Source organism: Lepidochelys kempii, chromosome 3, assembly GCF_965140285.1.
Source record: "Lepidochelys kempii isolate rLepKem1 chromosome 3, rLepKem1.hap1, whole genome shotgun sequence".
NCBI classification, from domain to species: Eukaryota; Metazoa; Chordata; order Testudines; family Cheloniidae; genus Lepidochelys; species Lepidochelys kempii.
Window position 1 is genome coordinate 141,332,013 of NC_136382.1, and position 27,891 is coordinate 141,359,903.

General features: G+C 39.2%; 1 protein-coding gene across 4 annotated transcripts in view; it reads right to left on the reverse strand.

Moving 5' to 3' along the window:
• Nucleotides 1-27,891, reverse strand: part of AKT3 (AKT serine/threonine kinase 3) — a 270,822-nt gene that overhangs the window by 236,407 nt on the left and 6,524 nt on the right. For all 4 annotated transcript variants that reach the window (XM_073338271.2, XM_073338263.2, XM_078852231.1 and 1 more), the window contains exon 2: nt 7,163-7,317. In XM_073338271.2, the coding sequence (XP_073194372.1) occupies nt 7,163-7,208 (46 nt within the window). In that variant the 5' untranslated portion in view covers nt 7,209-7,317. The remainder of the gene's footprint in view (nt 1-7,162; nt 7,318-27,891) is intronic.

The following is a 27,891-nucleotide window of genomic DNA, read 5'->3' on the forward strand; positions in this document are numbered from 1 at the left end:
TAATGATGGCCTGGAAGTTTTCTCTATGCTCCTGTGGAAGATGTTCAATATAGGACTTGTAATTTGTGTAGTCATACTTGGCCAAGATCACCTCGTAGTTTGTGATCCAAAATTGAAGGGATACGGATAAGTAGGTCTTTCATCCAAAAAGGCTCAACCTTTTCTGATCCTTTTCATAAGGAGGAAGCCTGGAGTAATGCTGTTTACCCCGCTCATTTACAGCATCCACTACCAGGAAATTAGATGGGGAGCAAGAACACAAAAATTCTAAGTCCCTGGTGGGGACATAATATTTCTTAACAGCCTATATACCAATTGGCAATATGATAACAAGAATTTGCTACATAGTCTTTGCTAGATCCAGGAGTGCTTCATTAAATCGGTAGAGCAACCTGAGCGTGTGTTGCCAACTGCAAAATGTCCAGGAGATTGTGAGATGAGTCTAACCTGATCAAGCAATATCTGGAGGGTGTCTGCCATCCTCTTTACAAGGTCCTGGAACTGCCAAAAATTGTCAGCCTTCAACAGTGGAGGCACAATTGCCTTGTCTGGAGACAAAGACGAAATAGAGGTTGGATGGGTAGCCTCTTTGGGAACCACAGCCAATGGGAGCTTCCTGCAGGTAGAGGCTGCCTGGCCATGCCTCCGCCTAGGAACTGAGTGATGGGGACATAGCCACTTCCAGGGAGCTCCCCGCAGGTAAGCACCATCCAGAGTCCTCCTCACCCCATCCCATGCCCCAACCCCCTACCCCCTCTACAAACTCTGCCGCTGGGGGGTTGGGGGATGCGGGCGGGAGCCCGAGACGGGTGCGCCTGGCGCAGGATCTGCCTGAGCTGCCCCTGAACCAGGTGCACCAGCCGCTGCAGGAAACACGGAAAGTCACGGAATCAGTGCCTTCCGTGGCAAACTCGCAGCCTTCGCAGTAACCTGAGTAAACACCTACAAAATATGCTGAGACATGCACAAGGCAGACAAGCTAGAGCTTCATCTCAGGCCAAGGAAGTAGAGAAGGAATTGAGGGCGGTTTACCTGTGAAGCCCTCTACACCTTGAAGCACAGCACGAGGTTTCATGGTGTGTGCATGCAGGCTGAATGAACACTTACTAAAAATCTCCTATCAAAGCTCAAAAGGTGCATGCGCACATGACGTGGAGCACCCATATTGACACTACTCAAAGAAGACCTTCTATATCTACAACACAGACCTCTGCCACTTGAACAAACAGAATAACTGATAGTGGCCACTACTCCTGGAGCTCTCACTCGCACACCTGCCAATATCTCTGCCCAGCAATTAATTCTGCCCCTTAACTCCCAAATCAATTCTGTCCCCCCAGGCACCCATCAATTCTGCCCCCACATCAGAAGGGATTTTCTACAACCAGGGCTGACATCCATCAGGGATATGGAAGTTCTCTTATCTTTGCAAGACTGGCTCCTGTCCAGGCTGAAATCCTGTGATATGTAGTCATTACAGAAAGATGAGGCACACATTTTGTCAGTGGGTTTCACAGCTGTTTGCTGGCTGCAGAAAAATGCGGAGAATCAGCAATCCTGGGTTCTAGTCCAGTTTCTTAGGGGAGTATATTTAGTGGTTACACAGACTTTTCTGCCCCAACCCATCCATCCTATCACTGTTCCAGTCCCAGTTCTTCCCCCTCCTTCAGCTCCATGTCCACAGTTGTAACATTCCCTACCTCAACTCCATGCCCAGGCCCCATATGCCCTAGCTCCTTGTCAGCCCCCCTCAGTCCCAGTTTTCCACCTCCCAGTCTCCCCATCACCACCTAGTTCCTCATCCCAGCTCCTCATTTTCTCATTAGAATCAGGCTGTTTACTCTTTCTCCTCCTCATTTCATGGGCACTAGTACAGGAAGCACTAAAGGCAGAGGAGAGAGCGTCTCCCTACTCACAGTTCCAGTTTTTGGCAACTGACCAAGCAATTACAGGAAAAAGTCCTGCTTAGACGCTGAAAACCTGGGATGAAGCATTTTCAGTACAAAAGTAATCTTTGGAGAATATAACTCTCAAAACTCAGAGTATCTGCAAAGCACGTGTAAACTGCAATTTTATTGGATCATAACTTTTGGCTTAATTAGGGTGAATTATCACAGAAATGGCAAAAGGCACATCTCTGACACAAGGGTGACCTCTTCCCAACTTTTGAGACCCTGCTCCAAAGAATGCAGACAGTACAGCTTCTCAATTAAATGGCTATAAAAAATTAATGTGGGCAGAACAACATTTGTTGAGGTTTCCCCAAGACATCTTCCACTTTTTTAGATTTAACTCACTCTTTCTGTGCCTGGAAATCTCACATTTAAACCCTTCCAATGCCATTGCTATATTGCTGGGTGTGATCTTTGACAGTAAAGCTACACGTTCACAGCAGCACTATGTTGAGATACCCTCCTTTGCACTGAACTTTCTGAGAACTCAGTTTGACTCCAGAGTTTGTCACTCAGATTTGTATTTGGCATACAGCAAAGCTATGCTGAGTTGATCAGACTCAAGGAGTATTGGATGGGTACAGGGCGTACCACACATCCAAAGTTACAGAAACCTCCTCCTTTATAGACATTTACAAATTACATTCCATTTTCTATCCATTGCATTACACGTTTGGGGACTGGCATGGTTACTTTGTAGGAATCAAACCTTGTACAGAATGCTCTGTCTACGCACTGTCCATGTATGACTTAATCCTTACTTCATCTTTTGTTTCAGGCTTATCTTGTCCATTGTAAATGATTCCCTGGATGTTCCCCCTAATGTTAACATTCTGTGTTAGCTTACTCACTATATACCTCTCCTAATTAGCACTGACATTCTGCTTCCAGGCAGCTGATCCATTTACCTCGCTAATCTTGTCTCCCAAGAAATGAGGCCTCACCCATGTCTAATTACTCATGTCAAGCCAGGCCTACAACATATTTTTCCCTAACCTTGTTCTGAGAAGAGATAAACCATTTTTACTGAAATATTGAAAAAAATTTCGAAGTGAGACAAACACTCAGCATGGAAAATTTCAGGGCCGAATGGTTGAAGTTTGCTGAAGTTACAAGCAACTGAAAGCAGAGTCTCATAATGGAAAGCACTGGGCCACCTAACTATAGGCATCGCTATCTATAAACAAGCACACAAAAAGTCACACATTGCTCTAAAATAAATCAAAATGAAGAAGAAAAAAGGCCATCAAAATGTGTTTATTTAGAAAAGAAGAAATATTAACCAAATTAACAGAAAAATGCCAACTGAAGAGGCCTTGCTTCAAATAATATCACCAGAAATAATTTTTTTTGCTGATTTCAAATTCTTAAATACTCAGTAAAATATTAAATTTCATTTTTCATATCCAAGTCCTTTTCTGACCCCAATAGTGAATAAGAAATATACCATGCATTTACAGACTCAATGCCATAGTTGGTGAGACTACATAAAATTATGGTGGAGGCTTCCTGCTGCGTAATGAACAGTTGATCAGGTTGTCAATTTCATTCATCCTAAGCATATAGTAACTTATCTTTGAAGTCATTATATGAATAAAATTATCAAAACGAAAAGGCAAATATCTACATTAAGCAACTAACAGGAGGGAAATTCAGAATTTAAAGTATGAATTACTGTGAGAACCAAACAAATTATCTTGTGTGTTCCAGACCTGAAAATATGCCTAGTTAGACAAGATTCAGTTTACCACTTCTTTACCTGTAGTACACATTATACATTCCAGAATACAGTTTCTATAAGAGAAGAGGTTCTCAAACTGTGGTCCAAGCTCCATTCAGGTGGTCCGCAGATACTTCCCTCTAAGGTGCACGCCTGGGCAGCTGCACATGAGAGAATGAAGGGCCACCCACCTAATTAGTGGAGCTGCGGAGGTGTGGCTCTACTAATTAGGTGTCTGCATCCTGGAGAAGATGCACATGTAAGGTGAAATAGGGGGTAGGTGGGAGAAATAGGGGGTAAGTGGGAGGGGGCAGTGGGATGAGAAGAGGGGGTGGGAATAATTTGGGACGTGCAGGGCTGCAGCGGCCAGAGAAAGAGGGGACTTTCCCCAGCTCCAAGGCTACAGGAGAGACGGCCCTCCTTCCCAGCCTCAGCTCTGTGTCTGCTGTGGCAGGGGATTTACCCCCCTCCTTCCCAGCCCCAGCTCAGGGGCTGCCGTGGCGGGGAAGAGAGGGCACATCCATCGCATTAGAAAGGTAGGACTGCTCATATTAAAATATGAGTTGTGCGCTTTTATTTGTAGAACAAAAAAATGTTAATTAAGATTTTTTTATATAGCGCTTTTATCTAAAGTGCTTTACAATAGTTAGCTAATGGTACAAACAACATTTGGAAAGATCATTAAGTGGTCCACCGAGACCCTCCGCAATTTTCAAGTGGTCCGCAAAAAAAAAAGTTTGAGAACAACTGTATACGAGGTTATGATTTTTTTCAGCTTTTCATGGGTTCAGTGACATTTAATAAAAATATGAAGTCACTATGCCAAATGACAGTCTTAGTCTCTGCACACCATGCTATTTAGACAAACCATCTCATTGCTAAAATTAAAAGGTTATTCAGCACACAATATTCGTGGATTTAACTACATTATGGAGCCAGTCACACCATGATCCAGACAACCTTCTTGCAGGAAGAAGAGATGAGTCTCGTTTGGAACTGTGTCTAGTTAAAGGCATGCCCAAAATATAGCAGTATATATCACTGAAATCTTGTTTCAAAGTATTACAAAGGTGATAATACGTGATACAGCTATCCACGATTTCTAGAGTTTCCCACTTTAAGTAAAATTGACCAGTAAGTGTCTGCAGGAGGGCAATTTATAGCAAGTCCTCTTATTTTGAAATAGAGCTAAATGAAGGAGTCAGATACAAAAATACTCAATCAGTTTACAACTTTTTAATTAGCCTCGCTATATACTTTAGTCCATTGTTGCCTCTTGGTCAAAGTATATAAACAAAAGTGAGACACCACCAATAAATGGAAGTTACTCCTCTGATTTACGTATTACTATACTATCAAAAAGCTGACACTGAAATACAAGAGCGTCCAAGCAAGCTAGTACTCCTAACCAGACAGAAAGAGGTATCTTTCTGATTATACCAATATCAGCTCCCCAAGTTCTTCCAGCACCAATTCAGATATTCATATTTTGTAGTCTCCCCTACTTATACAAACTGGTGGACTGTGAGCATAAGCTGTTGAGTTTCATATTCATACTAGATAAACAAAGTCTTATTTTGATTCCTTAAGACAATTTAAACAAAAGGATGTTCATTTGGAAACTCTTAAGATAAAAGGTCTTGTTCTTGAAAACAACTGCTAGGATAACCTAAAGGTATTTAAAAAATTAGAAGCCAAAACTATGTTTCTGCTATCAGCAAATTATTTTACTGTTCTTCAGTTACTTTTACTTGTTACTACTTTTTTTAGTTGTGCTTTATCTTTGCTGTAGTTTTGCCAGATATACAGTCATTAAATTTGTTGTAAATAAGAAAATACTCACGATATAAAAATAACTGGAAAAATGTTTTTAAGAAACCTTACTATAGTCATTAAAAAGGAAGTCATGGAGCAACACTAATTATGTGTCTTCTTTACTATCACTTGACTCTAATGCAGTGGTTCTCATACTGTGAGTCAGGACCCCAAAGTGGCTTAGACTTGCTGGGGCCCCGGGCTGAAACCAAAACCCCACCGCCCAAAGCTGAAGCCCCAGGGCTTCAAGGCTCAGGTTACAGGCTCCCTGCCTGGGGCTGAAGCCATTGGGCTTCAATTGTGCCTTCCCCTCCTCCCAGGCAGATGGGCTCGGGCTTTGGCCCTACCACCTGGGGCAGAGGGGCTTGGGAGGGCTCAGGCTTCAGTCCCCCCTCCTGAGGTCATGTAACACTTTTTCTCGTCAGAAGGGGGTGTTGTGGTACAATGAAGTTTGAGACCCCCCTGCTCTAATGTGTATTTTCTTCCAAGTGAGATAAAAGAACTTATGGGCTGTAAGCATTGATTTTAACTGGAAGCTGCCATAGATTTGTGTAAACTGGGGCAAAGATGTCAAAGTCAAAACTTAGGAAACATTTTTAAAACTACACACTTTGGTACTACAAATAGCTAAAAACTTAGGACTGATCTAAATATCCCCAAGCATGAATTAGTTCCCATCCTACCCAACATGGCCACGTACATATATACACTACTACCCATGTACACAACACAGTAAAGATCTTTAACAACATATTTGGCATGGGAGCAGAAAAGCATTTTTGTGACAGAAAAGTTAAGCTTTGGACAAATCAGGAAATCCTCTCCTAAAGTGACTCCTTTGGGTTACTTACAAAATGAAGTTTGTAACTGCTAACAACTACCAATTAAGTTATAATTCATTAAAAAAGGATCAGACAGAAAAAACTAAGTATCAGCTTTAAACAGTCAGTTATACTTTAACCAATACGTGTGCTGAATTTAATTTGTAAAACAAAAATTAGTGAAATTAAATTAAACAGAAGTACATCTCTCAGTCTAAACATTTTTGAAGGCATTGTTTTCACACGCAGTACCAATCAACTAAATGCCCAATCTTGCTATGGATACATTTTAGTATTAAGAAAATAATTTTAAACTGACCTCCATGACAGAGATATTTGTTCCCAGATCAGCAAAAATTAAAAAGTAAACTTCATAAAAGATGTTTCTTAAAAATGAAAATAGCACAACTCTAAATCAAAGATCAAGCACACTAACATTCCTCAATCTGTTACATCACTCAATGACCGATTATAAACAGTCAACCCAAAAGCTAAATTTAATTCAATTAATACAAAATTGTTCTTTATTTTGGAAAACAGTTGTAACTTTATGCACATGGGCCCCAGTTCAGCAATACAGTTAGGCACATTGACTTCATACAAATAGTCCCATCAACTTTTGCAAGACTCCTCACATATATACTACTAAGCACGTGCCTAACTGTTTGCACGATCAAGGTGTCAGTCCCCATGTAGTCTGGACTGTCGCATTAAGAGAGAGAGGATACTTGCTATTAACTGGGAAACAACATTACAGCAAAGTATTAGTCTTTTCATATTCCCAGCTGCACAATATCATTACTGATAAGAGTGCTACACTTTAGAAGAATTTTCTGTTTATATTTGGAACTTACCCCTCTTCTGAACCCAGCCTTCTTTCACAATGGTAACATCGCTCATGATGGCTCCACTCTGAGCCCTCAATTCAGAGAAAAGTTTTCTTGAGTTATCAGCTTGAACGTTTGGCTTCTCTTATGCTGCCCTTCCCAATCTCTACTGAGGAGTCAGCCTGGAAGAAAGTATTAGAGAAAGAATGAGAAAAGAGTTAAATTCTAACAGATAAGTCTTTACAAACGTCTCCCACTGATTGACCCATATTAAAAAAAATGGGCCTGTTAAAACAATTTTTGAATAGCACTATAAAGAAAGTACTTCTCTGGTCTTATGGCAGGTTTCAACAGCAAACATAACTTTCAACTAAAATACAGTTGTTGCAAACAATGTTAAATAAACTATTATCACCTACACCAGAAGTCGGCAACCTATGGCACGCGTGCCCATTTTTAATGGCACGCTGCTGCTTGCCGGGTCCCAGCTGCCGGCCCCGCTCAGCCCGCTGCCGAACCCAGGCCGGGACCCCGGCAGGCAGGAGTGAGCAATTACAAACCCCGCCCACCCCAGCCTGCTCTTCTCCCCACCCCACACCCCCCCCCATGGGGGCAGGGTGAAGAAGCCTGGTCCTGCCGGCGGCTGCTGCTGCAGGGCAGGCAAGCTCCCCCCCTCCACAGCCTCTTCTGCCAGCGTGCTGCGTTCCTGCCCCTCATCCTCTCCCTCCCTACTGCCGATCAGCTGATGGCCCTTGCAAGGGAGGGGGAGAAGCAGAGCCGCAGAGCACTCTCTGCTCCGTAGAGGAGGCAGAGAAGTGATGGGGACGGGGGTGGAATCGGGGCATATCCCCTCCAGCCCCCTGCCGTGAGCCGCTCTGGACAGGGGGCTGAAGCACCCCCAAGACCCTAGCCCACACCCCCAGCCCTCTGCCCTAACCCCTACACCCCCCCACGACCCCAGCCCTCTGCCCAGACCCCTACACCCCCCCACGACCCCAGCCCTGACTCCAGCACCCCCCCACATACCCAGTCCCCCATGTGCTGACTCCAGCACCCCCCCACACATACCCAGTCCCCCCCTGCTGACCCCTGCACCCCCCCACGCATCCCAACCCCCGCCCTGACCCCTGCACCCCTCTACGACCCCAGCCCTGACTCCAGGACCCCCCACACACCCCAGCCCCCTGTGCCCACCTCATACACACCCCAGCCTCCTGCCCTGACCCCTGCACCCCCCCATGACCCCAGCCCCAACTCCTGAACCCCCCCATACCCAGCCCCTCCACACCCCATGCCCTGACTCTTGCACCACCCACATTCCCCCTCCCCCCCCCGAGCACCAAACAGGAGCTCCTGCACACACACCCACACACATTCCCACCTGCACCCCTCGCACCAAATGGGAGCTGCCCTGGTAAGCACTCCACACCCAAACCTCCTGCCCCAACCCTGAGCCCCCTCCCTCATTCTAGCTCCTGGACACCCCAACCCCCAGCCTGCTCCTTCACCCCCAGCCATGTGCTCAGTGCACTCCCACCCTCAGCTCAGTGCAAAGAGAGAGAGGAAGAGAATGGGCTAGAACCAGGGAGAAGGTAGGTACCCACTCTATGTGGGCAGGGCCAGGATCCCAGACTGGCAGCGGGCTGAGTGGGGCCGGCAGCCAGGACCCTGGCTGGCAGCAGCCAATGGACAGAACCCCAGACCGCCAGCCCCACTCAGCCCGCTGCTGGTCTGGGGTTCTGGCTGCCAGCCCCTTGCCAGCCAGGGTCCTGCCACAGGCCCCGCTCAGCCTGCTGCCAGCCTAGGTGAACAGAACCCCAGGCTGGCAGCGGGCTGAGCAGGCCGGCGGCATAAGATCAGCATTTTAATTTAATTTTAAATGAAGCTTCTTAAACATTTTGAAAACCTTGTTTACTTTACATACAACAATAGTTTAGTTATATAATATATAGACATAGAGAGAGACCTTCTAAAAACGTTAAAATGTATTACTGGCATGCGAAACCTGAAATTAAAGTGAATAAATGAATGCTCGGCACACCACTTCTGAAAGGTTGCCGACCCCTGACCTACACCAACTGTAGACTAGAGAGTTCTGTCCATGTTTGGAATGCAATTAAAGGAGACTGTCAATGGCTGGACCTACAGCACCTTTCCCTGTTTTCAGATGTTATCAGTGTCCATGTAATTCACAAGTGGTTTTATTTTTAAACTTTCAGTGCTCTTATTTTCTGGTTTTTATTTATTTAAAATAAAGTGCCAGATGTACAGCACTCATGAAAAACTGCAAGAGATCATATACCATGCATATACATTAGAAGAAAAAAGTTATTTAAAGAAATATTTCAATCTGAAACCAGTTAGGCATTATAAATGAGAGGTTATTTTTCCATGATTGCTGAAGTCTGCTTTTAACTGATTTGTAATTTTAACAAATAAGGTTATAGAAATATTTTGATACCCTACCCAGTCAAAACCCTAAAAACACTTCAAAGATAAAGTAACTAACAGAATCATATTGTCTACAAAACACCTCTTCTGTAAAAATAAAATAAATAAAGAGCGTACAAACAGATAAAAAGCCTCTTAAGGGTGGACATTAGCCAAAAAAGGTATAATTTTAGGGCATGCAGAAGTACATATCTTCCCACAACTTTCAACCCAGTTTTTGATCAGAGGTGGGCAAACTACAGCCCAGGGGCTACATCCAGCCCCAGACATTTTAATCCAGCCCTCGAGCTGCCGCCGGGAAGTAAGGTCTAGGGCTTGCCCCGCTCCAGCGCTCCAGCCAGGGAGCGGGGTTGGGGTCTTGTCCCACTCTGCACGGCTCCCGGAAGCAGCAGCACATCCCCACTCCAGCTCCTACACGTTGGGGCAGCCAGGGGGCTCTGCACACTGCCCCCACCCCAAATGCCACCCTGCAACTCCTACTGGCCAGGAACCGCAGCCAATGGGAGCTGCAGGGGCTGTGCCTGCACACAGGGCAGAGCGCAGAGCCACCCGGCCATGCCACTGTTTCTGGGAGATGCTTGAGGCAAGTGCCGCCTGGAACCTGCCCCCCTGCCCCACCTCTGATCCTCCTCCCACCCTCCAAACCCCTCAGTCCCAGCCCAGAGCACCCTCCTGCACCCCCAACTCCTCATCCCCAGCCACACCCCAGAGCCCTCATGCCCTTCTGCACTCCAACCCCAATTGGGAGAGCATTCATGGCCTGCCATACAATTTCCATACCCAGATGTGGCCCTCGGGCCAAAAAGTTTGCCCACACCTGTTTTAGACGGTAGGGTAGAACTGACCCTTATATCCAGAAGTGTCGCTGTCAGAAGCCACACTGTTTACTCCTAAATACCTCCCTCCACAAGCTGCACCATATTACAAGAGAGACTAAACCAAGGATGGGGGAGAGATATACACTTTTTGTTTATACATTTTTATATATTTTTGTTTTATAAAACATTACTATCACTCACACTTAGTACATAACTCTGTGAATGTAGATGTGTGATAGAACCGTACATTGCATTGCTACTCAAAGCCAGTTGGGAAAGTGAAGGGGGACAATTTTGTCTGTTCAACCAGCAATCTGTCCCTTCCAATGTTTGGTTCAAAATTATACCACTGTAAATAACTTACATATACAGTTGCATGTTATTTATTATTTGATTTTTATTTCCTTTGTATAGATGCTGGAGGAAAGGTTATGTTTGGATGGATATTGTGCTGTAAAAAATAAAATCTGTCATAATGACAAATATATTCCTTATATATCAATTTATGATATGATAATATATAAATATCAAGTGTATTTAGTTTAACATTTTATGTTTTTCATCTACTGTTTTTCAGAAATATAGAGGTGGATTTTTATTTTTTAATTTTCTTTTGTTCAGATACTACAATCATTGCTATACACTGTAAGGCCCAAATCCTGCAAACTCTCACACTTGTGCTTAAATCTAACCATATATACAAAAGCGCTGGATCCCATATACTCTAGAAAAACACCTAAAACAGAAAGATTTTGTGTGGTTTGTTTGCACTTTTACAGATGGCTTTATTTACTTGTAAGAATTTTCTTTTAAGGTCAAGACAACAGAAGCCTCATCAGCTGACTCAAGGCTTTTAGATGCTGTTCTGAAAATGTTCATATCTTTAAACATTTAGGTTTAATTTTAGGTATTATTTAGTGTGATAAAAGAGGATATATAGTTTTGTACTTCTGCAGCATTAACCTTATTAAACAAAGTCTATTAGTGATTTTCCTAGGTTATTTTATGGTTTTGTACACGGCTCATGAGTTTTAATTTGTGCAATTCAGATTAGAGTTTTAAAATTACCACTGTCTGAGAGAAGAGAAAAACTATTAAGACATAACATTGTACATACAAAAAATATTTTTTAGGAAAACTCTGACTCCAGTTTCACTCTCACAGTAGACTTCATCTATTCTTTAAGAAGACTGAGAAGCCATTATTATTACTACAATAAATAATAATCACAGTAATATATATGCAATATATCTTCTCATACGAGATCTCCATTACTAGAGGTTGGCAACAATGGCAGCCTATTCTGTACAACCCCCTGCTCATCTCTTTGTGAGCCAAAAGTCCTTTTGATCCACCCAGGATACCATAGTGTCCATCCAAGATCTTTTTCTTTTTCTTCCTCTTTTTGTTCAGCCATCAACTTTCCCCTTCAGGGCCTGCAAACATGCATCATCTGCTGACTTCCTTAAAAAACGTGCCCTGCAAATCAAACCTTTCTTTTCATACGATCTCTGACTGGTATTTGCTGAGTTCCTATTGCCAATACTTTTTTCACTGGTTACATGGTTTATCAATATTTTCAAAATTCTTTTATAACCACATAATTTGAAGAAGGACTGTAGTTTGATTGTTTGAATGTCCACGTTTCACAGTCGTAATTTAACACCGACCATATATAAGTTTTTAACAGTCAGAATTTAGTCCTGAGATGTGTGTCCCTTCTCATCAAATGTTTATTGTTCCAGAATGTCTCTTTTGCTTTTGCTATTGCTATTCTGGTGCTGCCTTCAGGATCCAAGCTCCCAGCTTCTGTAATGATGCTTCCTCAGTAGCAATAATTTCTCACTTGCTGTATGGCTGTGTCACTCACTGGAATCTTGCAGGTCTTCCCAGGATCCTTGCATACCACCATAGTTTTTGTCTTCTCACATTCAACTCTAGACCATATTCTTTGCCATATTCATCTATAATCTCTACTAACTTCAAATGACTATCTTCTGAATCAGCCAACAGCACTATGTCACTTGCATAGCAAATGTTATTAACCTATTTTCCATTTATCTTAAACCTTCCTCTACTAATTTAATAAACACTCACTATAAATGTAGAATAAAGTCACTGACATTATACCACCCCATCTCTCACATTTGCATCTCCCATTACAATTGCCTTCTGATTCCAATATAGTTTTATTACTCAGAGTTTTTGTATCCATCAATCCCTAAAGTTCGAAATATGTTGAGCAATTTGTAGTGATAGATTCTATCAAATATCTTTTGAGGTCAATAAAACACAAATATCATAGAATCATAGGACTGAAAGGGACCTTGATAGGTCATCTGGTTTAGTCCCTGAACTCATGGCAGGACTGAGTATTCTATATAGGTGTTTATCTAACCTGCTCTTTAAAATCTCTAATGAGGGAGATTCCACAACCTCCCTAGACAATTTATTCCAGTGCTTAGCCACCCTGATTGTCAACAAGTTTTTCTTAATGTCCAACCTAAACCGTCCTTGCTACAATTTAGGACCACTGCTTCTTGTCCTACCCTCAGAGGTTAGGAATAACAATTATTCTCCCTCCTCCTTGTAACAACCTCTTAGGTACTTGAAAACTTATGTACCTCCCACCCCCAGTCTTCTCCTCTCCAGACTAAACAAATCCAATTTTTTTCAATCTTTTCTAGACCATTTTTGTTCCTCTTCTCTGAGCTTTCTCCAATTTGTCCACAGCTTTCCTGAAATGTGGCACCCAGAACAGGACATAATACTCCATTTGAGGCCTAATCAGTGCGGAGTAGAGTGGAAAAATTAGTTCTCATGTCTTGCTTACAACACTCCTGCTAATACATCTCAGAATGATGTTTGATTTTTTGCAACCGTGTTACACTGTTGACTCATACTTAGCTTATGACCCTCAGATCCCTTTCTGCACTACTCCTTCCTGGACAGTCATTTCCCATTTTGTATGGGTGCAACTGATTGTTCCTTCCTAAGTGGAGTACTTGACATTTGTCTTTATTGAATTTCATCCTATTTACTTCAGACCATTCTCTAGCTTGTCCAGATCATTTTGAATTTTAATCCTATCCTCCAAAGCACTTGCAACCTCTCCCAGCTTGGTATCATCTGCAAACTTTATAAGTGTACTCTATATGCCATTATCTAAATCACTGATGAAGATATTGCACAGAACCGGACCCAGAACTGATCCCTGTGGGACCTCACTCAATATGCCCTACCAGCTTGACTGGGAACCACCGATAACTACTCTGTGGGAATGGTTTCCAACCAGTTATGCACCCACCTTACAGTAGCTCCATCTAGATTGTATTTCCCTAGTTTGTTTTTGAAGAGGTCATGCGAGATAGTATCAAAAGCATTACTAAAGTGAAGATATACCACATCTACCACTTCCTCCCTATCCACAAGGCTCGTTACCCTGTCAAAGAAAGCTATTAGGTTGGTTTGACCTGATTTGTTCTTGACAAATCCATGCTGACTGTTACTTAGCAGCTTATCTCCTCGGTGTTTTCAAATTAATGGAGCAAATAATTATCTTTCTCGGTACAGAAGTTAAGTTAACTGGTCTGTAATTCCCTGGGTTATCCTTATTCCCCTTTTTATGGATGGGCACTTGTCATAAATATAAAGGGAAGGGTAAACCCCTTTGAAATCCCTCCTGGCCAGGGGAAAGCTCCTCTCACCTGTAAAGGGTTAAGAAGCTAAAGGTAACCTCGCTGGCACCTGACCAAAATGACCAATGAGGAGACAAGATACTTTCAAAAGCTGGGAGGAGGGAGAGAAACAAAGGGTCTGTGTCTGTCTGTAGTCGTCTTGGCCGGGGACAGAACAGGAATGGAGTCTTAGAACTTTTAGTAAGTAATCTAGCTAGGTATGTGTTAGATTATGATTTCTTTAAATGGCTGAGAAAAGAATTGTGCTGAATAGAATAACTATTTCTGTCTGTGTATCTTTTTTGTAACTTAAGGTTTTGCCTAGAGGGGTTCTCTATGTTTTTGAATCTAATTACCCTGTAAGATATCTACCATCCTGATTTTACAGGGGGGATTTCTTTATTTCTATTTACTTCTATTTTTTATTAAAAGTCTTCTTGTAAAACACTGAATGCTTTTTCATTGTTCTCAGATCCAAGGGTTTGGGTCTGTGGTCACCTATGCAAATTGGTGAGGCTTTTTATCCAACATTTCCCAGGAAAGGGGGGGTGCAAGTGTTGGGAGGATTGTTCATTATTCTTAAGATCCAAGGGTCTGGGTCTGTAGTCACCTAGGCAAATTGGTGAGGCTTTTTACCAAACCTTGCCCAGGAAGTGGGGTGCAAGGTTTTGGGAAGTATTTTGGGGGGAAGGACGCGTCCAAACAGCTCTTCCCCAGTAACCAGTATTAGTTTGGTGGTGGTAGCGGCCAGTACAAGGTGTAATATTCTGTACCTTGGGGAAGTTTTGACCTAAGCTGGTAAAGATAAGCTTAGGAGGTTTTTCATGCAGGTCCCCACATCTGTACCCTAGAGTTCAGAGTGGGGGAGGAACCGTGACAGCACTATATTTGCCATTATCCAGTCCTCTGGAATCTCTCCCGTCTTCCATGACTATTCTAAGATAATCGCTAACGGCTCAAATCCCCTCAGTCAGCTCCTTGAGTATTCTAGGATGTATTTCATCAGGCCGTCGTGACTTGAAAACATGTAACTTGTCTATGTAATTAACTTCTGCAACTGAAAACAGTTATATTTTGATACCGCTCACTTCATTCTCTTTATCCAATTATTCAGATTATTTGTATTTCTCAGATAATCTCCATTTCTTTTTCATCATTTTATTTAGTCTTCCATATTCCCCTTTTTCTGTTATCTATCTTTGTGCTTTTACTTTCCTTCTTTCATCCATCAGAACAATGATTTCTTCTGTTACCCTTGGGTTTTTCTTACCTATTAACTTCTTCCCTACTTATTTATCTGCAGCTTCTTTAATAGCATCTTTCTGACATTCCCAAGTCACTTGATCTTTGTGGTCATTCATTTTTTTGCAAGTGACTTTCTATCTCATCATTCCACTGAGCATCCTGGTTAGCTTTTGATTTTCTGTTAATTTTTCAGTTTAATATTAATATTCAGTTTTTATATTGTGTTATAAATATATATATATATACACACACACACACACACAGGCTTGAAAGGGTTAGATTTTTACCAGTAAATGTCAGTAGAAGTCAATTTTACCATACACACATAAACCAACAAAAAAACACAGTTCCATCAATAATCAAAGTTTACAGATAAAGAAAGAAAAGTGCTGCTGGAGAACTAATTAGTGTTTTATTTAAGGATATTTAATTTGTATATTTTGACATGTGATACTGACGATTTGTGTTTTAACAGTTATAAATCTCAACATCTACTGTCATTAAATAATTATTGTCTGACTCTTCCCACTGTCTGACTCCATCCCCATAAATTCCCACAAATGTGAAAATTTAAATAGATTTTTTAAAAAATCAGAAAAAATGCTAAAAATAAAACTATTATCCACTGAAAACATAAAAAATAAAAATAATTCTGCCAAGCCAATATATAAACAAGTTAAAACTGCATTGTACATGCCTACCATGGGTTATAGTTATTTTTTCACCCTGAGAGTTTAACATATTTTCCATTTCTTGTAGGTAGGTGGGTGTGTGTAATAAATTAAATAGTTTATTTTAGTTGGTGTGCCTAAGGTTTTCCAAAAGTGGCTAGTCTCTATAATAATTTCAGAGATAATCTTTTATACTGTGATGTAGCAATAATCTTCTATTCCTATACAGTGATCATTAAGAATAGTTAGTGTGTGCACTCTGTCACCTGAATGTTTGAATAAAAAAAAAACGTATGCTGAAGAATACCACGGTTTCGCCATGAATGTTGATTAAGTTAGCATCAGTTAGAAGGAGATGCTGACAGATGGGCAATATATTATTTCTTTACTGATAAAGTGAACAAATATCACAGTAACCTCAAAGTGTATGCCTGTGGGATCTTCCCCACCTAAATACCTTGCAGCACTTCAACCAACAGAACTGAAATTCACAAAATGAACTGGATAAGAAGATAATTGACTGAATTACCTCAAGCATCACAGTATTACTTAAGAATTGCCTGGACTGTTTATGGGACCCTGACATGGGTAGATCTGATTTAAATCACTAGTCAGGAAGACTCGATTTAATCATGGATTTCTACATAAAAGTGCATTCTTGTTGGTTGTTATAACAATACATGTTCTTCACAACTCAGAGATAGATGTAGGTTTCGTTTTTAGAAGGTACACACTATACATTTTTAAAGTGATTTATTTAGAAAACTTTTCAGATTAGTTTTACAGCTCTATCAGAAAATGAATGACTGTTTGGTTATTTCATTTACCAAAGGTAATTGAAGCAGATATTTATGAAGTCATTGGGAGGTGAACTATCATTAATATTTGGAGGATTTTCTTGCCATGCTGTATCAGGAGGAGAACATCACCAGACAGACATTTAAATTGTTTTATTTAATTAAATAACAAGTTAAGTATCCTGGATTTTTTTTCCTCAACAGCAAACATATATTTTAACAAAAAAGCCTATGAATTTTTGTATTTAGTTGAACATTCAAGTTTTTTAAAATCAGATTTGCTTTTGTTAAAATTGTTTTTAACTAAAATAGTTAAATGAAATTAAAAAAAAAAATCAAATCAACTGTGTCAGCCAGGTCAACATGAGAAACTGAAAATACTGGCTTCTGCAGCTAACTCAGTCGTTTTCACTTTTATTTTCCTGTTTGCCCATAATCTGGAAAAGAAAAACAAGCTTTCCTGGTTTTTCAGGTCCCAAACGATTTCTCAGTTTCGAATGAATTAGTCCAAAGGAAGAAAATATTCTTCTACACCGGCAAAAGAAGCTACTGCTGTTAAAAGTGAGATTATCACTTCAACAGTCTCTGAATCCAAGTGCTTAAGTGACTTCCACCAGTTCACTGATGTGACTTTCTTTAAATCATCATCAACAAACATCTATTTCTTGAATGGTTCACCCTTAGTGCTGAAGTTTATTATAGTTGGCATTATGGAGGGATGATTGCTGGATGTCCATGTCATAGCCATCTCCTCTTCTTCAGCAGTTAAGGTTTGACCCTGGTACTGAGTATTGAGAATATCTGCAAGAAAATGAGCTGGAGATAGTGCTTGTCCTATTTTTTTTTTTTTTTTTAATGCTTGTAATTTAACTCGGTCATTGCATATTTCTCTTAAGATCTCACTCAGTTCCTTCCAAATTTCAACCGTGTCAGCAATAAAACAGCTATTTCCCTGTATTTTGTTCAAGGCTACAGAAATAAGCTTCAGGGTACTCAGCATGTGTTCAACATTTCTCTTAAGCCCGATGTTGAGAACTTTGGCTGTGACAGTGCCATTTATTTTTTCACGATTTTTTTCACTAACTGTCATCAGATTATGCCAGTTCTTGATATAGTGCTCAAAACAGTCCACTACTGAGTTCCATTGCACGTCTTGTGGGAGAGTTAGCTTGGCTCCTCCTACTTTTTTCAGAGCAGCTGCTGCAAAGTGGTTGTTAACAGAAGTATTTTGCAATTTCAATAGCATTAGCCTTTATTTCTGGAACACTGAAGTCTTTGGCTAGGAACTGCATCAAATGATCACTGTAACCGTGTGTTATTAGCTTGGGACTCTCTTCCAAATAATTTCTTCTCATCTTGGATACATTTGCAGCATTGTTGGTGACCAAGCTACATACTAGACGTTTGAATTTTTTCCCCCACAGTTTGTTATAGCTCTTACTGCTACTTCTTGTAAATATTTGCTGTGTGTGCATTTCCTGATGTATCGCTGGCAGATAACTCTGAAACTATAGAAAATGATGGTGATCTTGAAGGTGGATAGTCTTCAGAATCCTGTATGTTGAGGATGGAGTCGCCTAAATAAAATGAGTCAATGCAGTTATTTAATTATTATTACCATACTGCTCATTTAGTATTACTCATTACATTCACTGACACTCAGTACTACTTTAAAGGTGAAATTGTAAAAGGAAGATCTGCCTATTTCAGCTATTTATTTTTTATCACAACTGCATCTAAAATGATAGTACCATAGAGTAACAACTATATTTTTTGCTCAAACATGAGAATTCAAAATTAGTTCAGAAGGAAGACAGGCAGTCCTTAAGAAAGAAGTATGAAATAAAGCAGTTGACCAACCTGAAGATCCTGCATGTTCAGACATGTTCATCATCTTCAATGCAGCTTCCTCCTGAGAAGGAACACTTCTCATAATGTTGTTTCATTAGGGCAGCCAGGCCTTCCATTTCTTTGTTGCAGTGTTTGCGTTTTGCACACATGCCCATCTTACCCACAGGTAGAGGAACTTCATTAAAATATTCCCAAACTTGGTCTCTCTTATGGCATGCTGCCATTATATGTTTTCCCTTCTAGTGAGAGAATGATATAGTAGATCTCAAATCAACGAAAGCTACACTCAGAAAGACCTCAAGACTTCTGGAATATGCTCCTTGAAACAGTTTCACTTTTGTTTCTACTGCCTGTCCCTCCCTTCTCACATTTATCTCCAGACATCTCCTTTTCCAGATCGATTCCACCCCTAACAATCTTCTATTCACTGAACTTTTTGAAACTTTGCACTTTTAGCGAGGTAAGGGATTGACTCTGTGTACACAAATTTGAGAGGGACAATAGGGTTGAGGTCTGTTATTTCTCACCTCTATATATTATTTATTTAAAAACATTTTTGTTGTTAACATGCATGTTATCTCTGGAGACACAAATCCACATTTTGAGAACTGCAAAACTAGGCATCTCTTATGGTATCTTCTACACTGAGCACTGAGTCCCATTGGGTAGATAGAAAGATTAACCTAACTAATCTATACAGAAGCCCCTGGAACCCCATAAAATTGGGTCCCTAGTCTATTAACTGTTCGAACTCATTTACAAAACTTTTCTTAAAACATTACATGAATATATTGTCTCATACTACAGAATTAGAATTTATAATCCCTATTCCATGATGAGATATCTTTGAGCTGTAATTAACAATTAATATTATCTTTAGATAGGTTGTTTCCTCAAAAAGCATTTTATCAAAAAAATCCAATTTTTTTTATTTATTTTAAAAAATCGTTGATTTTTATCCACCCTGACTATAACCTTTAGTCCTGGATACAACAATTGTTAATAACTTTGCTTAACAAAAAGTAAACTCTTCAAACAAATCATAATTATATGTGAAGTTAGAGAAGGTAGTAAACAAGTTAATATTGAACTCGAGAAATTAAAATAAATGTACAGTAAGATCAAATTTCAAAGGGGCCATTTTAAGATATTTGTAGCTTAAAACCCCATTTATTAAATTTTGCTGAAACTTTGTGAAAACATTTTACTTCACTCTGAAACTAAGCCTGTAAAACACAGATTAGATTTTCAAGAGTTACTTGGGACCAGGGATGTCAAAATTGATCTTATTGTGAAACTTCATTTAAAACATATCTGTTCAGAAACACACTCTCTCTCGAATATGCAATGGGGGGCTTTTAGGACCATATGGAGTTCATTAGAGAAAAGTAGGATGCGATGTGTTATTTACAAATAAGACTTGTCTATACTGGAACTTCACCTATTTCAAGAGGCCCAATAATAATGTTCCATTTTGTACCATACACAGGACCTTCATTTTGTTCCCAAACAACTCTGTAATTTGGTCAGTCAACAACTCTGATGTTCCCCAACACATCTGACGTTCCAGAATAGCTGGATACTGAAAGGATCAGATGGACATAGTCACCTATAGTCACTTTCACTGTTCCCAGTACAGTAATTTTCCCATTTTTGTAGGTCTGTCTGATAGCAAGAGATGAGTAAAAAAAGCTTTTTTCAGTGTTTGGACAGGAAACCATAATTCTACCAACACTGACAGGGACTGAGGGTGGACTAAACTTCAATTTTAAATATTCTGAATGGGATGAGAGTTTATTTTATCACATTGAGGGAAAGTGATAGTTTGAGCTTGAAAAGGAGTGTGGTGCTGGTAATAAGACAATATATTAGGGAGTACATTGAATATACAATAATACAAGAAAATGGGAGCTAAAATACAGTATATACAAAATAATGAATATAACAGGGCAACATTTTGGTGAAAAAATATTTTCTTCCTAGGATATTAAAGTTTTTCCAGACCCCACTAAACTATGTTTTTTTGTTTGTTTTAATTTACAGTTAGAAAAAGCAACGTATTATATTTATATCATATTTCTTAAGGAAATGCATCTTTCCTAGAAGAACAATTTCAAATGAAAGATATGATAGGGCATGTGCTTGCTGACCTAGGAGCACGTTTTAAAATACAATTTCCTTGTATTCACAAAATGTTGCAATGGCAGACAAAAATAATTGAAAGTTATGAAGGTAAGATGGCTTGCAGCAAGAAGAACTTCAAGGACAAATATTAACTTTAGCCATAACAGATATAACCCACACATTTCTGTGTATATATTGTTAATGATACTCAAAACATAACAAATACTGGGAATTTTAAATAGCAATGACAGTACCATAGTTGCTAGCATCCTAGAATGTAAGTTTAATCTAACAAAACCAGCAAACTCAGTGCATGAAGGAACTAGCATTTAAGGCCTCTTGCAGGCCAACTGCTCCCTAAAAAGGAAGAATTTACCTTATATTCTTCCATGGCTGGAAAATATATCAGAATGGATTGGGTTGTGTCTCCCTGCAACAGCAAGAACTTTTACAGACAATCTCCTCCAGTGCTGTAACAGCAAATCATGCACATGATATATCATGCACACACACAGGAACCTATTCGATACATTTGACGATGCAAGTTCAACTTTTAACTCCAACAAGGTAAATAATTTTTAAATCATATAAAAAAAAAGATTCAGCTTCAGAACCAATGAGGATAACATTTCTCCTCTCTGCTTTGGGATACTATGAAACCAGTATTAAGGGGTTACATTCAGCTATTCCACATGCAATGAAAAAACTAACATTTCATTTTTTAAATTAAGTTTCTAGCCCGTATGACTGCAAAGACACACTTCCAAACATGAATTAAGTGTCAACTGATGCAGTGCTGTCTTAAGAATGGACCACACAGATAGTGCTAGAGGCTCTGGTGCCAGAGCTTTCTCAAGCTGAAGATGAACGAAAAGCGACCAGTGCCTTTTTAGCTTTCATTACTACTATTCACAACTCTCAGAGCAGTGAAACTGACAAGAATCAGGTCAATTATACTCTGCTGCTGCATAGGAAAGATAAGAGCAGCTAAAAACATAAGCACTGAAACTATTCACCAAAGAGAGAACTTAAAAATAGAGCCTGGGAAGGACAAAGAAGCTTCCATGGACCACTGTAGCAGTCTGGTACCTCTAGAAGTTATGATGGAGTGTGCTCTTTCTCCCTCCTAGAAATAAGAGAGGTTAGGGAGCTTCAAATTTATCAGACACCTAATAAGTAGACTGCTACAAAACATGAAAGCACCAAACAAGAGCCTAGGAAAGGGACAGCATCCTGGTAGAAATCCTCCCCTTTCCCAGAAGGAAGGGATAGCTGGATAAGAAAAGGGAGACAATGTTGCCAGCGCGAACAAAACAATTTTGTCCCCTTCTGCACATACTCTCACAAAAACATAAGCTCCTACCCTCACGTAATTTTGGAGCAGAGACACAGAGATTCAGGGCGAGACTCACAAAAGGGACTTAGACATTACAATGCTGAACCTTATTTAAGGCATTCTACTGCATAATAGAATCCACAGCCCACCGTTAGGCACCCAGACTCCCTGTACAATGAACAGGGAGTTAGACACTTAAGAATGGGATCCACAAAAGCCAGAATGCTGAGCAGGGAGCCTCCTAACCTATCCAACAGGAAATGTCACCTAATCCCCACCCCTCAAAGGGAGCCACGTGCTGGGCCAGAGAGAGGTGCCTCCCTCTGCTCAGGATTTACACCTGTGAACTCTCTCTCGAAGTTAGGTGCCTATGCCCCTTCTCACAAACAAACAATAAAAAGGGTGGTGGTGCTTCCCTTATAAACTTCAGCCTCATGGTTACAGCATCAAGCAGGATGTGGGGAGACAGGTTCAATTCGCCTCTCTGCCCGATTTAGATCAGGAATTTCAACTCACACCTTTCAGGAGAGTGCCCTGATTCTGGGGAACATCTCTCACAATCTCTCCTGTTGAAGGAGATGCAGTTTGTATAAATAAATATTAATCTAACCAGATAAGAGTGAGAATGAAGCCAGGAATTGTACAAAATTGATAAGAGAAACAATCTATGGCCAACAGAGCTCAGGACAATAAGTAGTTTTCGTTTTGAGATTTTTTTTTAAAAAATGTATAACAGACACAAAAAGGATCCTAACACAGATAATGATCCATTACTAAATGAAAATGGCAGAACTGTCAATAATAATGCAGAAGAGACATAAGTGTTCAATAAATACTTCTGTTCTGTATTTGAGGGGGGAAAAGATGACTTAATTATATCCAATGATGAAAAAACATTTTCCATTCCAATAGTAACTCAGGAAAAAGTTAAACAGCAGAAATAAGCAGGTCTGGATAATGTGCATCCAAGAGTTTTAACAGAGATGGCCAAGAAGCTTGCTGGATGATTAATTATAGAAATGTAGGCCTAGAAGGGACCTTGAAAGGTCATCTAGCCCATCCCCCCATGCTGAGACAGGACCAAGTATCTCTAGACCATCCCTGACAGGTGTCTAATCTGTTGTTAAAAACCTCCACTGATAGGAATTCCACCACCTTGCCTTAGTAACCTATTCCTGCACTTATCCAACCTAAATCTTCCTTAGTTCAAATTAAACCAATTACTTCTTGTCCTATCTTCAGTGGACATGGAGAATCTCTTAACAAGACAGTGATCAATGTATCTGAAGACTTATCAGGTCTCCCCTTCGATCTTCTTTTCTCAAGACTAAACATACCCAGTTTTTTTTTAAATCTTTCTTCGGAAGTCAGGTTTTCTAAATATTTTATCATTTGTGTTGCTCTCTTCTGGACTCTCTCCAATTTGCCTCATATTTCTTAAAATGTGGTGCCCAAAATTGGACACAAAACTGCATCTGGGAACTCACCAGTGGCTGCATGCTAGCTTGGGCATCAATGCTCCCCATGGCAATGAGGCCGCAGCACCAATGTACACTGAGACTATGCTGCTGGGGGAACTGAGGCAGAAGTGTAGGAGGCGCCCTCAAAGCACAGAGATATTGAGATTCAGGCTGGGTTCCCCTATTTTCCCACCACATAGCACTAATCTAACACAGCTCTCTAAAAGAGTAAGTAAATTGAAAACTAAAAACCAGATTCAGCAGTACAATTTCATTGCTCTGTTCTTCTGTGATGATGCAAAATATCTGTAAAGCCAGTTAATCTGGCTGCTATGATCTGACTGCTCTGGTTGTTTTGTTGTTTGAAGTCTTAAAAATCTTTAGTCTTATTTTTTTATTTAAGGTTGATACTACATATTTACCTATCTTTAGAAATACTGCATGGTAGCATGCGGTTTCTTGTTTAGTGTTTGTGCGTGATGTTTTTAATTATTTTTAAAAACTAAAAAAATTCACACACAAAAACTGTGCTAATATTGAGTTAAGGTTGAGAGTACTTAGAAGTAATACCAATGTAAAAAAAATTGTAAGAATTTAGTAATTATCCCAAAATCCAGTAGTACAAACCCACGAAATTCAGAGCTTAGGTTACAATTAAAAGAAATCGTAACATGTTAAGGTAAGAAATGCACCATTAAGCAATTTAGACAACCTTAACTCTGCCCTGTAGTTATATCATGAAGAGAAAAAATACAAAAAAAATCTAACACCTATAAAATCTTAACTGCACCACAAATTGCTCAAATATTACATGTGACTTGGGGAATACATTTTAGAAAATACTGGTTAATGTGATCATAAATAAGTTTTCAATGTCATTAAAAATGAAAGAAATAATCAGTTACTAAGCTCAAGTAATTATGAACAAATTTTTTTCAATTAAAATTCTACAGTAATGAAAGTATAGCAGCAAAACCCTGCAAATCTAGAAAGGTGATGGTACCTCCTATAAAAATGGAGACAATTGAACAGACCATTAAAATTATGAAAGGAACTAAGGCTCCAAGACCAGGCAGCCTTGTAATAACCATGAATGTAGCCCTGTAATAATTGCCGCTTTTATAGGAGTTTAATGATGCCCTCAAAATCTCCAAATTCTTCAATCATTCAACTAATCCAGAATGAGAGGGATACCAAAATCAAAAGGTCCATACTTATCTTCTTCATATCAAAAATATTAAATTCTAAGTTGTGTACATCCACTATCATTTAGAATGCTAATCAAAACAACTAGAGATGTTGTCCATCATAATTAGTTAGGACAAGAAAGGCCATGATGCAGGGTACATGGTGGCACAGGATGTAGCTATTTAATTTAGTGTACATGTCTAATGAAAGGGACTCAAACGGTACAATATAGAGAGAGATTCAGAAAAAGCATAGAACTGAGTGGATTGGCATTTTTTTTTTAAAGTGAAAGTGATCCAGAACTTTGGTTGTAAATAAACATTTGCAGAATAGAGTACATCTCTCGTTGTGGTCTGTACAGTCTCCATGGGGCTGAATGGTTTAAATACCACCATTACTCAACAAAAGGGACCAGGAAGAGGGGTATTACTGATTAATTCATTTCTGAAGCTAATAAAAAATTGATTACATAGGACAAAGGTAATGAGAGTAATATAACCTAGCACATATCACCACTATAAGATGCCAATCTTTTAGTATGTATTACTTAACACGCTTACATTAATCCTTAAATTCCTTCCCAATAGTCTTCCATCCTCTGTAGTTTATAAAATTAACCTAACAAACTTAGACTCTTTAATAATAAGCATCATATATATATTTTTCTTTTCATTTAAAATTCGCAGCAAAAGCCATACAATATTTCAGAATATTGGTATTAATCTGTTTTTAAAAAGCTTTATCTCATGGTTAAAAAAAGGATTTACTTGAAGCTATAAAATGGTGCATGGAAAGACAGCAGTGTCTCCCTCTTACACCGGGGGAAGAAGTACACTGAGAAAGATAAATGGGTTATTGCGATTCCCGGATCTGCTCCAAATGCACCCATATGTAGGATATGTGTCCCGCATTAAAAAAAGAATAATTCTAGCTTCATTAAATTTATTTGCAAAAATAAACCAAGGAATGCTTTGAGAATGCTGCAATTAAGAAAATAGAGGCACAATGTAATATTAGCAAAACATACATTAAATGAAAACTTTTTTTATTTAGATTTTGTTCGAAATTTTACTGGTTAACTATAAATCTGCATTTCTGTTCATATTAATAATGGAAAAAAAACAAGTTGTTCTTACTGACTAATTAACACACAAGGCTATAGCCACAGAAATTTGAACTGACCAACTCTGTTCTTACTTACCAAAGAAACAAAAACTCATTACATACATGAAGACATGGAAACATTAAAAATTAGTGGATCCTTCTGCTGGCTTTTAAGAATCTTAAGGATGTCTCTTTTACCTTCTCTTTTCCCAGGTGAAATAGCTTTAACATGCCTCTATTTTTTCAAGTTCTTCCCCCTCTCAAAACAATGTCCAACATTTACTGACAAATGTGATTTAAAATTTTAAACTGCCAGTTTACAACAACAACAAAAAAACCCACCACACACCGGACATCAGTTTATTAGGGTGAGTCTTGGAAATATAACAGAGGGAAAACATTAAGTAGTTTCTCCTTTTAACTCAAACTAAACAAATCTCCTTAAATTAACAAAATTTAAAACTAGATGTCAAAGAAGAAAAGGCACCAGTAGATTAAACCTGGTAGTGGTATTAGGTTTATTTAAATAAAGTGAGTCATTTCATTCATGTTATTAGCGATAAGTATCAGAACTACGTTCAGGATTCTCTACTGAGAATTTTAAATTGCATGTAATATAGTTAGCACACTATAAATTATAATTGAAATACAAATTTGTCATTTTTAATACAGAAAGTTTTGTTTTAAAAAGGCCTAGTAATGACTCATAATAGCCAAGCAAAATAAGTTTTAAGGCGAAGATTTTGCATTTTCAAAATTGGATGCCTAAAATCAGGAATCTAAATCCATATTTAGGCACTTACATGGACTGATTTTAATCCATTCAGAAATTCCCATTAATCTGGATTTTAATAAGTTATCAAGCATCCAAGAAGCACACTTAACCTCACCATTCTGTTTCACCCCTTTCTCTTCTCCCAAACCGCCTGTCTGTAAGCTGTCTACTTAGGCTCTGATCCTGCACACATGCATATGTAAACGTCTGTGTGGGTGAGTAGTCCAACTGAATTCATATACAAAAGTTCATACATGTGTATTTTATTTCTCTGGAACTTGATTATCTAGCCAGGCATAAAGCACCTTCAACCCTGTTGTCACTATACAGATTAAAAAATAAAATCCAAGGGTCCGTGAGCCACTATAAATAACAAAATTAAGTACAGGAAAATACTCAGATCAGTTTTAATTTGTTTTCAAAACACTTTATTTCAGACAGAGAAGTACAATAAAACTTTCACCAAGAAATTACATTATGCATTCTCAAAGTCATATTTATTAATTAATTTTTAAATGGTGCAATGATACTTTATATTAGTATACAACTGTGGAAATATAACTTAGAGGTCCCATCCCTCACAGCATCCATAAATTGCCAGAACTTTAATTTGATAACACTGAACCATGCTCTAACTTCTCAGCTAAATCCATCTAATGGCTCCTATTTGTTATAATTTTCTTCAAAATCGGGGCTCAACTTGTATATTTCCCAAGGATTTGGTGGATTCTCCAATCACTTGGAAGTCTCTAAATCAACACTGTATATCTTCCTAAAAGATACGCTAGAGCTCAAATAAATTAGGGGCTTGAGGCACAGATTACTGGGTGAGGATCTTTGGTTTGTGTTCCACAGGAGGTCAGATTTAGACGATCATCAGGGTCTCTTCTGGCCTTTAAATCTACTTATCTCCTTATACTCTATTATTAACTGCTTTTTAATGGCATTTGTCTTAATTTTGGTTATACTTTTGTTTACAGATTTTAAATTTGTCGAACACTTAACTATCAGCTCATTCTAATATTCATACCTTAACATGCACTTTTTCCCGTCAAAATACAAAAAAGTATATACTTTTCAAAGAAAAAAGAATTTGAATTCAATAGACATTAACAAGACAAAGAATGCCAGTTGTATCTAAAGAAACCACCTATTAAAGTACTCTTTTTGCTTGTTGGTAAAGTGAAACTCTATCTTCTCAAAAATTGTTCATCTATAGTGTTCAGAAATTTAGACTTTCAATTTGAGGAATACTGAGT